We start from the raw sequence: 18013 nt of genomic DNA on the forward strand, positions 1-18013 counted from the left end.
AGGAAATAGATTTTATTTAAATTCAGTTTGTCAAAGTGCAAATATCTTCATACATTTATGTTGTTCTAACGAGGTGGATGAAACTGGAGCCTATTATACAGAGGGAAGTAAGCCAGAAAGAAAAACACCAATACAGTATACTAACGCATATATATGGAACTTAGAAAGATGGTAACGATAACCCTGTATGTGAGACAGCAAAAGAGACACAGATGTATAGAACAGTCTTTTGGACTCTGTTGGAGAGGGAGAGGGTGGGATGATTTGGGAGAATGGAATTGAAACATGTATAATATCATATATGAAACGAATCGCCAGTCCAAGTTTGATGCATGATACTGGTTGCTTGGGGCCGGTGCACTGGGATGACCCAGAGGGATGGTATGGGGAGGAAGGAGGGAGGGGGGTTCGGGATGGGGAACACGGGTATACCTGTGGCAGATTCATGTTTATGTATGGCAAAACCAATACAATATTGTAAAGTAATTAACCTCCAATTAAAATAAATAAATTTATATTTTAAAAAACTTAAAAGGTGGTACATTTTATAAGCATCTCTGAATTTTATTTGTTGGTTTCACATACTACAATACAAAGTTCATTTAAAAGAACATATTGCAGAAATTCTAAAATTGTAATTTACTTGAAAAGTTACTGTCATAAAGAAGGTGTTGTTTTTTTTTTTAACATTTTCTTAAATATTTTTTATAATTGAACATGGAAGTAAGAATTTAAAAGTAAAATACTACCCAGTTAGGTTTTTTGTTGTTTTTTAATTTAAATACTTTTTGAGTACATATATCCTTAACATTCTTTACTGGATAAATACAAAATTAACATAAAAGCATGTACTTGTACTTAAAAGATATAGAATTAACCACGGATGTTGAATATTTTGTTGTTTCCATGTGTTAATATTGCGGAACATCTCAATTTTACTACTGTTTAAAAATTGCTTTGATTTTGAAAACTTGTTTACAATGACAGGTGTTACAAGAGTTTGCAGAAATATTTAAGGCTAATATTAATGTGTATATAAGTGAGGCCCTGACACTCAAAAGCTAAGGTCGAAGTTTGTATCATTATGATAGATAGTCACCACTATATTGTATAGATTGTGTATATGAAATTACAATAATATTTTACTGGTAAGAAATCTAACATGACAACATGTTAAGGAATTACCAAATCTGTATGTGTGCTTTTAAAGATGGTACTGTAAAAAGAATGTCTGTGAAAATTTTAACATGCTGTGATCAGCATAACAAATTATGTCTGAGCTTTTTTTTTTAACCTATTTTTTACCTCTTGGTAAATGTGAGGTACTATTTAGCTATTTGGGATACTATTTGAATATGAGGATGATGTTTTACTAAAAATCAAATGTTATAATTTAAGCTTTAGATCTTTTATATTAGTTATGTTCCAAATGATAGGATGCCTTTTTTTTTTTTTTTTTTGGAAATAGACAATATTCTTAACTTATCAGACTCTTAACTTAAAATTAGCCATACTTTTATAATCTTTAATACTTTGGTCACTATCAATTTCCCTGAAGCATTTTTAACATTTTAAAATAATAAGGCTAAACCTAGACTACTGGCTTTTCATTTATATTAACTGTAACAACATATACACTAAACACCCATATGTAATTTATGTTCAAAAACTTACTTTGGCTTCACAAATGAGAGTATTTATAACCATACATTAAAATGTATGGTTATAAGAATTTTCATGTTGATTACTAATCGAAGGAAAGGACATGTTTCTTCTTCCTCTTCTCTTCCTACTTCATTTCTTGAAATTATGCGGTTTCCTCCCCTTTGATAAAGATAGTTTATGGTAGCTTCAGCACCACAACACATGTACCAGCTCTTCCAATGTTAACAGGAACTTCCTAATGCAGAAAACAAAAATAAAGAAAGAAATGCTGTTTGAATGAACTTTGTCTTTGGCATAATATATTGGAGCTGAAAAAAATCCTCAGCTATTCTGGCCCAGCCTTCATCTTGTATAAAGATAATGGAAAATGCAGCACAGCATAGTCTTTAAGATGCAGTAGATCTGAGTTTGAAGGACAGCTGATCTTGGTTAAGTTTCACCACTTTTGTAATTTCTCACTTAAAAAATTGAAACTAATAATACTTATCCTTCAATGTTTTTGTTAGGGGTAAGCAAGAAAATGAATGAAAATAATTAGGGATATAGTAGTTATAATCTGTTTATCTAGTTGTTCTCTTTCACCCTTTGCAAGGTCACACAATGAAACAGTGAAATACCCGGAATAGAATCTACATCTCTTAACTACTTGTCTATAATTTTCCAAAAAATAATTTACACAAGGTTAGAAAAACTTTTTTTTATCATATTTGACCAATATCCTTGTTTGCTAAATATTTATTTCCATTACTAAGCTGGTCTTAATCATTGTAAATTTAAGAGCTAACTATATGGCAGAACTTGAGTATTTCTGAGGGTCATAATGAATCATATTGTTGGAGTAAAGAGATAGAAACCCATGTTCTTTCTGTGCCACTTCTTATATTAATATTTTCCTTAGAATTTCTTCTGTTGATACCCAGAACTCTTTATAGGGTTTAATTCCAGTCTTTTACCATGCACCAAATCCCTGAATAACTAATTAGTACTTAAGAGTGTTGCAATTTGTAGAATCTCTATAAGGAGGAGACTGAAAGATTTTTCTTCTGGGCACCAGTCAATAAGAAGGGATAGACACTTGTAGATAAAGATATTATTCCTTGCTTCTCAAGTCAAAATACATACATAAAAAGTTGGTTAGAGAGTAAAACTCTTGAATTATTGAATCTGATTCACTTTTCTATAAAAGGAATGAGTCCATGAAGCTTAGAAAATGTCTTGTCCTCACTTTATATAAATACTGATGGATTCTACTAATGATCAAACAGCTCAATTAATAATTCTATATAGCTAAATAAAGCACATGCAATAAATTTCACTAAAGTAATTTGATTCAGCCCTAGAGTGGAAGAGAATGGGATGAATTCCAAATATATATTTTAATTTTTGAGTTAAAACCTGAAATATATCAATTTGGATACTTAAATTAAGAGTACCTCTCTCCATTCATCTTTCTGTGCATCATACGATTCAACAGTGTTCAAATAAGTATGTCCATCATATCCTCCAACCACATAGAGTCTGTCTCCAAGGGGACATACAGCAACAGCATCTCGAGGAACACTCAGAGGTGCCACAGTTGACCATGAATCATTTTTTGGATCATACCTTAAGAAGTTCAGGCAGACAATTGAAAAGAAAGTTATACAGTGTTAAAATTAAAAGTAATATAAATTAATAAAATATATACTTATCTAATAAAAAGAAATTTAAAAATACCTTATAAATAGCAAATGTAATCAGAGTAATAAATATTAAGGCTATGACAGAATTCTCTTTAGCCACCAGAGGACACTCAAAGCATAGTGAAAGTGAATTTCCTTTAAAAAATGCCATGCATTTCTTTGATCAGTTCTGATTTTCTGAGGAAACTTCACACATTGGCATCTTAACGTTATGTGAAAAATGCCCTCTTTGCTATTTAGTATGATGGTTGGAACGCATTTTTCTCTTATTCTTTATCAAAGTTATACATGTGATGCCTGATCTTGTTTATGAGAGCTCACATTTTAAGTAAATCAGAATATAATTGCCTTTTTGTTAAATAAACTATGGTTACCATGGTTTTAATACTCTTTGTGGTTACAGTGACCACAGTCTTATTATTTTTCTTATTCTTATTCTTTCTTCCATGAAAGTTCTATTCATTTTCACAGAACCCTGGTATTTTTATTTACATTTTAATTTGAAGCTGATTCCTCATCTCCAAATATATTTTGTAAGCAAAATGACAGAGCACTCAGTAATCAGTATTAATTAAAATCTTCTCCAGGAATTATTTACTAAAATTTGAACCAAATACATAATAATAAAATCTAAAAGAAGAGAACAGAACTTCCCTCATGGTCCCAGTGGTTAAGAATCCACCTGCCAGTGTAGGGGACACAGGTTTGATCTCCAAGTCTGGGAAGATTTCACATGCCATGGGGCAATCAAGCTCATGGTACACAACTACGGAGCTTGAGCTCTAGGGCCCAGGAGCCACAACTACTGAAATTCACATGCTGCAACTACTGAAGCCCTCGAGCCTGGAGCCTGTGCTTCCAGACAAGAGAGACTACTGCAACGAGAAGCCAGCGCACCACAATGAAGAGCAGCTCCCAATCTCCACAACTAGCTCGTGTTCAACAAAGAAGACCCAATACAGCCAAAATTAAATAAACAAATTAAACTAAATTTTAAAAAAGGTTCTCTATTATAGAAAAATGTTTTAAATAGTTTTAAAAAACAGTGAACAAAAAAACTTATACAGATATATGTGTAAATTCTCTCTGATCTTATACTGTCCTATTTGTAAATTCCAATGAAAACATTTATTTTACAAAAGATATTTTCATTTATTACCACCTGTTAATTTCCTTATATTTGTATTACTCATCTGATTTCTGTTTTTCTTTGTTTAATCATAATCTAAATTATAAACCCCAGCTTTCACTTGAACTTGGTCTTCACTTCCAGTAATATTTTCAATAATATCTGAAATCAACAATAATTAAGATATCCTTAATATCCATCACATATTGTTGAATGTCATGAAGGATTTCACCTTAAATTTTGATGTTATACTGAAACCCACAACCAGAAGATCCACAGCTATGTGTTTTAGCTAAATTGAATCTTCAACACAATTGCTATTATTAATTGATGCTGCATTCAGCTAACAGAGTACACTCATACAAGTACACACACGTATGACTGGTGAACCAGGGCTCACAGGATTCTTTTATAGATTGGCATCCAGAGCCCAAGATTTTTTCTGCATATACATGATAATAAATGTTCAAAAATTTGGTTAATGTTAATAATATCTGGACACTGCTTGATTAACAAGAGAGGTTTGGAGAATGTAGAATTTTTTGAAGAAAGAAAATTGCCACCTTGGTTATTATCTGTAAGGACACACAGGAGCAGTTATTAAAAAAAAAAAAAAAAAAAAAAGTTAACTGCTACATCACCTTCAAATTAAACAGCACCTGTTTCTCCCGTTCTGTTTCTCTTTTGCTTTTTGGTTTCTCCTTACTTTGGTTATAAGTATATAATTATTCCTCCACTTGGTGTAATTACAGATAATTTGCTTGACTTCTTTGCCACAATTTTCTCATCAACGTTATAGAAATAGTAATCCCTGACCCAGCCATCATAAGTTTATGTGATGGTTTTAGAAAACTTTAAATGATTATCTTAATTAACTGGATGAGACTCCTATGGTAAGCTCTTGATGTTTGAGTAGAAAAAGAGTTTCAGGAATGTTGTCTAGGACATGGAAATGAGAATTATCTAATTCTATAGAGTGTGCATCTTTGACTTTCTACTGACAAGACTATTTTACAACTCTATAAGTGTAGAAATTAAGTTGTAGAAAACTGAATTTTCTTGTGATTCCTATACATAACAATAAAATAAATTTTGCTTGATATAGATAGAATTAATTTCTAACCCCAAATGATGACCTTTCCAAGTATTGTTTTATTCTCTATAAGATACTAACTACTCTTGCATCTATGAACAATTTTTACAGCATTTTCAGCATTTTCCTAACTGTTTTTATGTATTTTCTTCAAAGGTTTTTTGAAATAATTTTAATACCTTATGAGTTACCACATTAATTAATGAATTACACAAAACATTTGACATGTTACTCATATTTGTATCAAAGGCATAACTTTTCAAAAATTATACTTTAGCACTAATTATTTATTCAATATCTGTACAAAGAAAATGTCAATAAGGGGATAATGCTAATAATAATAATACTAATTATAAAATAATACAAACAAAATAACACCAGCAACTAGCTACCATTAAGTACTTAATATGTTCCAGGCAACACACTTATTATTCTATACCCTATGAAGTTGATTATTCCCACTTTTCATATGAGGAAACTGTTTAGAGGTGTAAAGTAACTGGGTCAAAGTCCCATAACTTGCAAATAACAGATCTGGGATTTGCACCCAGATTTTTCTGACTCCAAATCTAGTGCTTTTAACTAGTATACTATACAATTTTTGATATGCATGAAGTGCTTTTTTTCCATTAAAAATTAAATTAAAAGTGGTATATTTGGAAATATAATTATATCAATAAATAAAAATTAGTTATTAGGATATGTTGGTAACTATTTAATTTTGTAGCCTGAATTATGAACTGTATAATCAGCTTCCTCCCATGAGTTTATATTTTCCTAGTTGTATGTGTAAATGCCTATTGAAATTGGTTTAGACACCTCATATTATTGTAAGGCTAATTTCATGGTGAACACTCTACAGTGCTAAAATGCAGACAAATTACTCTCTTTTTCAGGTCTCAACATAGAATTACACAATCACAGGCATTCTAAGTAAAGCCAGGAAAATGCTGGCATAATAATGAAAGAGAGGAAGGTGATTTAATTAAACTTTTTTATGTATTCTAAATTTTTTTCCTTATGAAATGTATGCTTTATAGACTAAAGCTAATTTCATAATCCTATACATTTAAATATAAGAAACCAAGTAAGTGCAACACAAGCTAAACCACTAAGTGAAAACAAAAAGCCTCCAATATTGAAATAGACAAAAACATAAGACTTTAGTATTCCAGAAAGAAAATCTCTTACTAATTTGAATTTATTAAGAGAAAATGGCTATTATAAGAGCTGGGAGTATTACTTGTACTTGTATATAATTGTATAATCATACAATTATATATGATTTAACTTTCATTTCAGATGAAATTTTTGTGAAGTCAGGTTTTATTTTCGTAGTGACAAACCTTCATTACTTTTTATTTACTAGATATAATTTTGCATAGTATTGCTTATTTTGTATAAAACCCTTCTATACAACTTTTCATACTATTGTAAAGAACAATATGAATGTATTATATCAGTATCACTCTTTGACCTCTCCTTGTGAATTTACTACTCCAATATAACTTAAGTATTAATGGAATTTGAGAAAGAATAATTACTTTTACATGGGTTTCTTTGTACATTTGATTAAACCAAGTTTTCCCAAATATAATAATTACTGACACTGTCTATCATATAGGAGGTGACATAGTCTTTCATATTATCAACTGTCATGTAAAGAAGAAGCTATGTTTATTCTTAGATACAGAAAAATACATAGTTTTATAACTTTAAGGATAAAATTCAATGCCTAGATACTCTTCCTTAAAATGAAAGCTACACTGAGGTAAACTTACCTTTACTAAAATTTTTATTTCTTTAAAATTTATTTGTTTTTAATTGAAGGAAAATTGCTTTACAATACTGACTTGACTTCTGTCATACATCAAAATGAATCAGCCACATGTCCCCTCCATCTTGAAATTCCCTCCGACCTCCCACCCCATCCCAATCTTCTAAGTTGTCACAAAGCACCAGGCTGAGCTCCTCCTGTGTTGTATAGCAACTTCCTATTATCTATCTATTTTACACACGGTAACCTCAAAAACGAAGAATGATCTCTGTTCCAAGGCAAACCATTCAGTATCACAGTAATCCAAGTCTATGCCCCAACCAGTAACACTGAAGATGCTGAAGTTGAATGGTTCTATGAAGACCCGCAAGACCTTTGAGAACTAACACCCAAAAAAGATGTCCTTTTCATTATAGGGTGCTGCTGCTGCTGCTGCTAAGTCGCTTTAGTCGTGTCCAACTCTGTGCGACCCCATAGACGGCAGCCCACCGGGCTCCCCCGTCCCTGGGATTCTCCAGGCAAGAACACTGGAGTGGGTTGCCATTTCCTTCTCCAATGCATGAAAGTGAAAAGTGAAAGTGAAGTCGCTCGGTCGTGTCCGACTCCCAGCGATCCCATGGACTACAGCCTATCAGGCTCCTACACCCATGGGATTTGCCAGGCAAGAGTACTGGAGTGAGGTGCCATCACCTTCTCCCATTATAGGGTATTGGGACACAAAAGTAGGAAGTCAAGAAACACATAGAAAAGCAGGCAAATTTGGCCTTGGAGAACAGAATGAAGCAGGACAAAGACTAATAGAGTTTTGCCAAGAGAACACACTCGTTATAGCAAAGATCTTCTTCCAACAACACAAGAGAAGACTCTACACATGGACATCACCAGAAGGCCAACACCAAAATCAGATTGATCATATTCTTTGCAGCCAAAGATGGAGAGGCTCTATACAGGCAGCAAAAACAAGACTGGGAGTGGACTGTGGCTCAGATGATGAACTCCTTATTTCCACATTCCGAATTAAATTGAAGAAAGTGGAGAAAACCAATAAGCCATTCAGGTATGACCTAAATCAAATCCCTTATACAGTGTATACAGATTATACAGTGGAAATGAGAAATAGATTTAAGAGACTAGATCTGATAGACAAAGTGCCTGATGAACTATGGACAGAAGTTCGTGACATTGTACAGGAGACAGGGGTCAAGACCATCCCCAAGGAAAAGAAATGCAAAAAAGCAAAATGGCTCTCTGAAGGAGGCCTTACAAATAGCTGTGAAAAGAAGCCAAAAGCAAAGAAGAAAAGGAAAGATATAATCATTTGAATGCAGAGTTGCAAAAAATAGCAAGGAGAGATAAGAAAGGCTTCCTCAGTGATCAGTGTAAAGAAATAGGGGAAAGCAATAGAATGGGAAAGACTAGAGATCTCTTCAAAAAAATTAGAGAGACCAAGGGAACTTTTCATGCAAAGATGGGCTCAATAAAGGACAGAAATGGTATGGGCCTGATAGAAGCATAAGATATTAAGAAGAGGTGGCAAAAATACATAGAAGAACGGTACAAAAAAGATATTCAAGACCCAGTTAACCACGATGGTGATATCCCTGATGTAGAGTCAAACATCCTGGAATGTGAAGTCAACTAGGCCTTAGGAAGCACCACTATGAACAAAGCTAGTGGAGGTGATGGAACTCCAGTTGAGCTAATTCAAATCCTGAAAGATGATGCTGTGAAAGTGCTGCACTCAATATGTCAGCAAATTTGGAAAACTCAGCAGTGGCCACAGGACTGGAAAAGGTCAGTTTTCATTCCAATCCCTAAGAAAGGAAATGCCAAGGAATGTTCACACTCCCGCACAATTGTACTCATCTCACATGCTAATAAAGTAATCCTCAAAATTCTCCAAGCCAGGCTTCAATAATACATGAACTGTGCATTTGCAGATGTTCAAGCTTGTTTTATTTATTTTTTTTTCAAGCTTGTTTTAGAAAAGGCTGAGGAATCAGACATCAAATTTCCAACATCTGCTGGATCATTAAAACAGCAAGAGAGTTCCAGAAAAACATTTATTTCTGCTTTATTGACTATGCCAAATCCTTTGACTGTGTGGATCACAATAAACTGTAGAAAATTCTGAAAGAGATGGGAATACCAGACCACCTGACCTGCTTCTTGAAAAACCTGTATTCATGTCAGGAAGCAACAGTTAGAACTGGACATGGAACAACAGACTGGTTCCAAACAGGAAAAGGAGTACGTCAAGGCTGTATATTGTCACCAAGCTTATTTAACTTATATGCAAGATACATTATTAGAAATGCTGGGCTGGATAAAGCACAAGCTGGAATCAAGATTGCATGGAGAAATATCAATAAGCTCAGATATGCAGATGACACCACCCTTATGGCCGAAAGTGAACAGAACTAAAGCACCTCTTGATGTAAGTGAAAGAGGAGAGTGAAAAATTTGGCTTAAAGCACAACATTCAGAAGGCTAAGATCACGGCAACTTGTCCCAGCACTTCATGACAAATAGATAGGAAACAGTGGAAACAGTGGCTTGCTTACTTAATTTATTTATTTATTTTTGGCTCCAAAATCACTGCAGATGGTGATTGCAGCCATGAAATTAAAAGATGCTTACTTCTTGCAAGGAAAGTTATGACCAACCTAGATAGCATATTCAAAAGCAGAGACATTACTTTGCCAACAAAGGTGTGTTTAGTCAAGGCTATGGTTTTTCAAGTAGTCATGTATGGATGTGACTGTTGGAGTCTAAAGAAAGCTTAGCGCCGAAGAACTGATGCTTTTGAACAGTGGTGTTGGAGAAAACCTTTGAGAGTCCCTTGGACTGCAAGGATATCCAACCAGTCAGGAGATCAGTTCTGGGTGTACATTGGAAGGACTGATGTTGAAGATGAAACTCCAATATTTTGGCTACCTGATGCGAAGAACTGACTCATTTGAAAAGACCCTGATGCTGGGAAAGACTGAGGGTAGGAGAAGGGGACGACAGAGGATGAGATGGTTGGATGACATCACTAACTCAATGGGCATGAGTTTGAGTAGGTTCCAGGAGTTGATGATGGTCAGGGAGGCCTGGCGTGCTGCAGTTCATGGAGTCGCAAAGAGTCAGACACTTCTGAGTGACTGAACTGAACTGAGTATATATATTTCAGTGCTATTCTCTCAATTCAACCCACCCTCTCCTTATACCACTGTGTCCATAAGGCTGTTCTCTACCTGAGTTTCTATTCCTGCCTTGCAAATAGTTTCATCGTAACATTTTTCTAGATTATATATATATATATATATATATATATATATATATATATATATGTATATACAATACTTGTTTTTTTATTTCTAACTTACTTCACTCGTATAACAACTCTAGGTTCACATATCTGACTAGAATTTACTCAAATTCATCCCTTTTTATGTTTGGGTAATATGCCATTGTATATATGTACCACGTCTTTATTTATTCATCTGTTGATGGGCATATAGGTTTCTTCCATGTCCTGGCTATCGTAAATAGTGCTACAATGAATAGTGGGGGTGCATGTGTCTTTTCAATTATGGTTTCCTCAGGGTATATGCCCAATAGTGGGATTCTCTGGGTCATATGGTAGTTTTAGTCCTATTTTTTAAGAGAAATATCCATACATTTCTCCATAGAGGCAGTATCAATTTGCATTCCCCAAAATAGTGCAAGTGGATTCCCTTTTCTCCACATTCTCTCCATAATTTATTGTTGGTAGATTTCTGCTGATGGCCATTCTGACCAGTGTGAAATGAAACATCATAGTTCTGTTTTGCATTTCTCTAATAATAAACAATTTTGAGCACTTTTTTCATATATTTGTTATCCATTTGAAGGTCTTCTTTGGAGAAATACCTGTTTAGGTTTTCTGCCCAATTTTTGATTGAGTTTTCTGTTTTTATGATATTCAGCTCCATGAGGTGCTTGCATATTTTGAAGATTAATCATTTGTCAGTTACTTTATTTCCAATTCCGTTCAGTCATGTGGTACACTTTGTGAACCCATGAACACCAGGCTTCCTGTCCATCACCAACTGCTGGAGATTATTCAAACTCATGTCCATTGAGTCAGTGATGTCATCCAACCATCATATCCTCTGTCGTCTCCTTTTTTTCCCACTTTCAATCTTTCCCAGCATCAGGGTCTTGTCCAATGAGTCAGTTCTTTACATCAGGGTCCAAGGTATTGGAGTCTCACCATCAGCATCAGCCCTTCTAATGAATATTCAGAACTGATTTCCTTTAGGATTGACTGTTGGATCTTCTTGCAGTCCAAGGGACTCTCTAGAGTCTTCCCCAACACCACAGTTCAAGAGCATCGACTCTTTGGATCTCAGCTTTCTTTATAGTCCATTTCTCACATCCATACATGACTACTGGGAAAACCATAGCTTTGACTAGACAGACTTTTGTTGGCAAAGTAATGTCTCTGCTTTTTAATACGTTGTCTAGGTTGGCCTTAACTTTTCTTCCAAGGAGCAAGCATCTTTTAATTTCATGACTGCAGTCACCATCTGCAGTGATATTGGAGCCCCCCAGATAAAGTATGTCACTGTTTCCACTGTTTCCCTTTCATTTGCAATGAAATGATGGGACCAGATGCCATGATCTTAGCCTTCTGAATGTTGAGTTTTAAGCCAAGTTTTCCACTCTCCTCTTTCACTTTCATCAAGAGGCGCTTTAGTTCTCTTCACTTTCTGCCATAAGAGTGGTGTTATCTGCATATCTGAGGTTATTGATATTTCTCCATGCAATCTTGATTCCAGCTTGTGCTTCATCCAGCCCAGCGTTTCTCATGATGTACTCTGCATATAAGTTAAATAAGCACAGTGACAATATACAGCCTTGACGTACTCCTTTCCCGATTTGGAACCCATCAATTGTTACATGTCAAGTTCTAATCATTACTTCTTGACCTGAATATAGATTTCTCAAGAGGCAGGTCAGGTAGTCTTATATTCCCATCCCTTGTAGAATTTTCCAAAGTTTTTTGTGATCCACACAGTCAAAGGCTCTGACATAGTCATTAAAGCAGAAGTAGATGTTTTTCTGAAACTCTCTCTATGATCCAGCAGATGTTGGCAATTTCATCTCTGGTTCCTCTGCCTTTTCTAAAACAAGCTTGAACACCTTGAAGTTCATGGTTCATGTACTATTGAAGGGTGGCTTGGCAAATTTTGAGCCTTACTTTACTCACATGTGAGATGAGTGCAATTGTTCAGTAGTTTGAACATTCTTTGGCATTGCCTTTCTTTGGGATTGGAATGAACAGTGATATTTTCCAGTCTTGTGGCCACTGCTGAGTTTCCCAAATTTGCTGGTGTATTGAGTGTAGCACTTTCACAGCATCATCTTTTAAGATTTGAAATAGCTCAACTGGAAGTCCATCCACTAGCTTTGTTCATAGTGATGCTTCCTAAGGCCCACTTGACTTCAGACTCCAGTATGCTTGGCTCTAGGTGAGTGATAATACCATCGTGGTTATCTGGGTCATGAAGATTTTTTTTATATAGTTCTTCTGTGTATTCTTGCCACATCTTCTTAATATCTTTTGCTTCTGTTAGGTCCAGTAAACCTAACAGATGTGCCCATCTTTGCATGAAAATTTCCCTTGGTATCTCTAATTTTCTTGAAGAGTTCTCTAGTCTTTCCCATTCTACTGTTTTCCTCTATTTCTTTGCACTGATCATTGAGGCAGTCTTTCTTCTCTCTCCTTGCTATTCTTTGGAACTCTCCATTCAAATGGGTATATATTTCATTTTCCCTTTGATTTCACATTTTTTCTTTTCTCAACTATTTGTAAGGCCTCCTTGAACAACCATTTCGCCTTTTTGTATTTCTTTTTGGGGGGGATGATCTTTATCACTGTCTCCTGTACAATGTCATGAACCTCCATCCGTAGTTCTTCAGGCACTGTATCTATCAGATCTAATCCCGGGAATCTATTTGGCACTCCCACTGTATCACTGTAAGGATTTGATTTAGATCACACCTGAAAGGTCTAGTGGTTTTCTCTACTTTTGTCAGTTGAAGTCTGTATTTGGCAAAAAGCAGTTCATGATTTGAGCCACAGTCAGCTCCCAGTCTTGATTTTGCTGACTGTATAGAGCTTCTCCATCTTTGGCTGCAGAGAATACAATCAATATGATTTTGGTATTCACCATCTGGTGATGTCCATGTGTAGAGTCTTCTCTCATGTTGTTGGATGAGGGTGTTTGCTATGACCAGTGAATTCTTTTGGGAAAACTCTATGAGCCTTTGACCTGCTTTGTTTTGTACTCCAAGGCCAAATTTGTCTGTTATTCCAGGTGTCTCTTGACTACCTACTTTTGCATTCCAGCATCCTATATTGAAAAGGACATCTTTTGGGCGTGTTAGTTCTAGAGAATCATTTAACTTCTGCATTACTGCTCGGGGAATAGACTTGGATTACTGTGATACTGTATGGTTTGTCTTGGAAATAAACATAGATTGCTCTGTCATTTTTGAGATTGCATCCAAGTACTGTATTTTAGACTCTTTTGTTGACCATGATGGCTACTCCATTTCTTCTAAGAGATTCCTGCCCACAGTAGTAGATATAATGGTCATCTGAGTTAAATTCACACATTCCCGTCCATTTTAGTTTGCTGATTCCTAAAATGTCCATGTTCACTCTTGCCATCTCCTGTTTGACCACTTCCAATTTGCTTGATTCATGGACCTAACATTCCGTGTTCCTATGCAGTATTGCTCTTTACAACATCGGACGTTACTGCCATCACCAGTCACATCCACAACTCTGTGTTTTTTTTTCTTTTCTCCGTATCTTCATTCTTTCTGAAGTTATTTCTCCACTGATCTCCACCTACCCTCCTGCGGAGTTCATCTTTCAGTATTGTATCTTTTTGCCTTTTCATACTGTTCAGCAGTGGCCTGCTGCAGGGTTGGAGGCACTGAGTGCAGCAGTACCTGTATGGGACCTTTTGAAGAAGGTCGCCATTACCTCCACCATAGTTTGGTCTCAAGTCAAACAACAGGGAGGGAACACAGCCCCACCCATCAACAGATAATTGGATTAAAGATTTACTGAGCATGGCCCCACTCATCAGAATAAGACTCAGTTTCCCCCTAGTTAGTCTCTCCCATCAGGAAGCTTTCATAAGCCTTTTATCCTTCTCCATCAGAGGGCAGACCGAATGAAAACCACAGTCACAGTAAAATAACCAATCTAATCACATGGACCACAGCCTTGTCTAACTCAATGAAACTATGAGCCATGCCCTATAGGGCCACCCAAGACAGACAGGTCATGGTGGAGAATTCTGACAAATGTGGTCCATTGGAGAAGGGAATGGCAAACCACTTCGGTTTTCTTGCCTTGAGAACCTCATGAATAATATGAACATTTGCAATTAATTTCTCCCATTCTGAGGACTATTTTCATCTCATTTATGGTTTCCTTTGCTGTGCAAAAGCTTTTAAGTTTAATTAGGTCCCATTTATTTACTTTTGTTTTTAATTTCCATTATTGTAGGAGGTGGGTCATAGAGGATCTTGCTGTGATTTATGTCAAAGAGTGTTCTGTGTATGTTTTCCTCTGAGTTTTATAGTTTCTGGTATTACACTTACTTTTTTTGAATACAAATATGAGTTGAGAGTATATACACATTCACAGACAGGTGAGTCTAATCTTTTGTGAATTGTGTGCTCTCCATAATTTTTGGTGTTCTCTAGAAAGCATCAATAAATTATCTAGGCAATTTAAAACTCCAATAAAATCTATAATTTTCTCAACTTCTTACAGTAAACTTTAATAAGTCTTGCATGTACCATATTCCTTTGGCCTTTCTAAAAGTGAAACATGATTCCCATCAAGTATATATACACAAGTGCTGAGTAAATGCTTAGAATTTGGTATACACAATGAAATTCTGTATTAATAAAACAGGAAATATTGACATTTAATCCTACCAATAGTACTGAGTGTACTATAGTGAACTTCTGGTTTTATAATAAATTGGAAAGTCAAATATGACAGGTTTCCAATCTTTTACAAACTCCACTTATATGAAAAAAAAAATCCTTTAGCCACTATTTGTCAGTTAACCATAGAGGATTTCAACTTCCACTTCTGTAAGATGACAGGAATATACTAGATTTTCAAGGTCCTTTCCATTTGTAATTGCATATAATTTCATTATTGTGCTTCTAGACATTTATGTAAAGGGAAGAACAAGTTCAGCTCTACTTTTTAAATATACAACCAACTCAAGGTGATTTTCATGTGTTTTTTTTTTTTTTTATTTTGTTTTCAATCTTGCATAACTAGGGAGTAATACCAGCAAGACAGTAGGCTAGTAAGTTCTAGTATCTTATTCTAGCACAAAAAGTTATGGAATAAACCAACAGAAACTGGCCCAGATAACTTTGCAGCAGTTTTGGAAACCAGTCAAGATCCAAAGAAATAAATTCCATGCTCATTTAAGAAAAAGAAGTAGGCAATTTTGTGAAATTCTTACTTGCTGTTACCCCACTCCCTCCTAGAAAGACATGGTTTGGAATGGAGAAAGCAGTAGCTCAGCCCCAGCTCCTTCAGTTCCTTTTCCTGAATCAGGGAAAGAAGAGCAAAGCTAATAATCTACAATCTAACCCATCTCAATTGTTCCCAAAGAGGTTATTTTCTGTGTTACCTAGCTCAGAGCTCAGACAGTCTAATGTGGCATAGTTCAGATATCAGGCTAGGAAAAGCCATGAGAAGTAGTGCACATAGTTCGTGAAAATTGCAGGGAGATTACAGATGCACTGAAAACTTAGAAAAGAGATTACTGATACTACAAAACTGCTGATTGTTCCAATAGAAAGCTAAGGCCCTGAAAGACAGCAGGGCCAAGACTCTTAAGAAAGATGTATGGCAGATGGCTAACAAACACATGAAAAGATGCTCAACATCACTCATTATCAGAGAAATGCAAATCAAAACCACTATGAGGTACCATTTCACACCAGTCAGAATGGCTGCGATCCAAAAGTCTACAAGCAATAAATGCTGGAGAGGGTGTGGAGAAAAAGGAACCCTCTTGCACTGTTGGTGGGAATGCAAACTAGTACAGCCACTATGGAGAACAGTGTGGAGATTCCTTAAAAAACTGGAAATAGAACTGCCTTATGATCCAGCAATCCCACTGCTGGGCATGCACACTGAGGAAACCAGAAGGGAAAGAGACTCATGTACCCCAATGTTCATCGCAGCACTGTTTATAATAGCCAGGACATGGAAGCAACCTAGAAGTCCATCAGCAGATGAATGGATAAGAAAGCTGTGGTACATATACACAATGGAGTACTACTCAGCCATTAAAAAGAACACATTTGAATCAGTTCTAATGAGGTGGATGAAACTGGAGCCTATTATACAGAGGGAAGTAAGCCAGAAAGAAAAACACCAATACAGTATACTAACGCATATATATGGAATTTAGAAAGATGGTAACAATAACCCTCTGTACGAGACAGCAAAAGAGACACTGATGTACAGAACAGTCTTATGGACTCTGTTGGAGAGGGAGAGGGTGGGAAGATTTGGGAGAATGGCATTGAAACATATAAAATATCATGTATGAAATGAGTTGCCAGTCCAGGTTTGATGCACGATACTGGATGCTTGGGGCTGGTGCACTGGGACCACCTAGAGGGATGGTGTGGGGAGGGAGGAGGGAGGAGGTTCAGGATGGGGAACACATGTATACCTGTGGCAGATTTGTTTTGATGTTTGGCAAAACTAATACAGTGTTTGAGGTTTAAAAATAAAATAAAATTTAAAAAAAAAAAAGAAAGAAAGATGTATGGCAAAACCAATACAATATTGTAAAGTAATTATCCTCCAATTAAAATAAACATTTTTTTTTAAAGAAAAGTAAGGCATTTAAAAGCAGCCATGTATACAGAGAATGACACACACACACCCAGGAAAAAGACGAATTTAGTGAAGATCTGAGAAGACCTCAAGTCTTAAAGCTAGGTTGATCTCAAGCACAGAACATAATTAGTGATTAATTAGTGACAGTCTTCCTATGTATGGAGCCAATCGGCAAGGATATTTAAAAATATCCAGTTTTCAACAAACATCCCAAAACATACAAATACATAGGAAAATGAATATTACTCAAAAGAACAAAATAAACCTCCAGAGCCACTTTTGTTAAAAATATAGGCATCTGCTTACTAGAGAAAGATATTAAGAGAACTGTCATATATTCTCAAAAAGCAAAAAGAAAAACAGGCAAAGAACTAAAGGAAACAGGAAAATGATAAATGAACAAAATAAGAATGTCAACAGAGGAAATACCTTATAAAGAAGAAAAAATAGAAATTCTGGCTCTGAAAGATGAAATGACTGAATTTAAAACCTTACTAGAAGGTTTAATTGGAGTCTTGAGCAAGCAGAAGGAAGAATAAGTGACCTTGAAGACAAGTCTTTTGAAAATGATCAAGTCTGAGGAGGAAAAAGAATGAAGAAAAGTGAACTAAGTCTAAGGACATTCTGAGATGACATCAAGTGAGTTAATACACACATTCTAGGAGAAGAAGTGGAAACAGAAAGAGAAGAAGAAGAAAGGAAGGAAGAGGAGGTGGGGAAGATCAAG

At 35.5% G+C, this 18013-nt stretch overlaps 1 protein-coding gene across 1 annotated transcript in view; it reads right to left on the reverse strand.

Moving 5' to 3' along the window:
- Positions 1-1840: 1840 nt before the first annotated feature.
- KLHL4 (kelch like family member 4) overlaps positions 1841-18013 on the reverse strand; it is a 123988-nt gene continuing 107815 nt past the window's right edge. The window contains exons 10-11 of the mRNA XM_055564628.1: positions 3099-3270; positions 1841-1900 (exon numbers count right to left, since the gene is read on the reverse strand). Coding sequence (XP_055420603.1) covers positions 1841-1900; positions 3099-3270 — 232 coding nt within the window. The remainder of the gene's footprint in view (positions 1901-3098; positions 3271-18013) is intronic.

This window comes from Bubalus kerabau, chromosome X, assembly GCF_029407905.1.
Source record: "Bubalus kerabau isolate K-KA32 ecotype Philippines breed swamp buffalo chromosome X, PCC_UOA_SB_1v2, whole genome shotgun sequence".
In the NCBI taxonomy this organism is placed as follows: domain Eukaryota; kingdom Metazoa; phylum Chordata; class Mammalia; order Artiodactyla; family Bovidae; genus Bubalus; species Bubalus kerabau.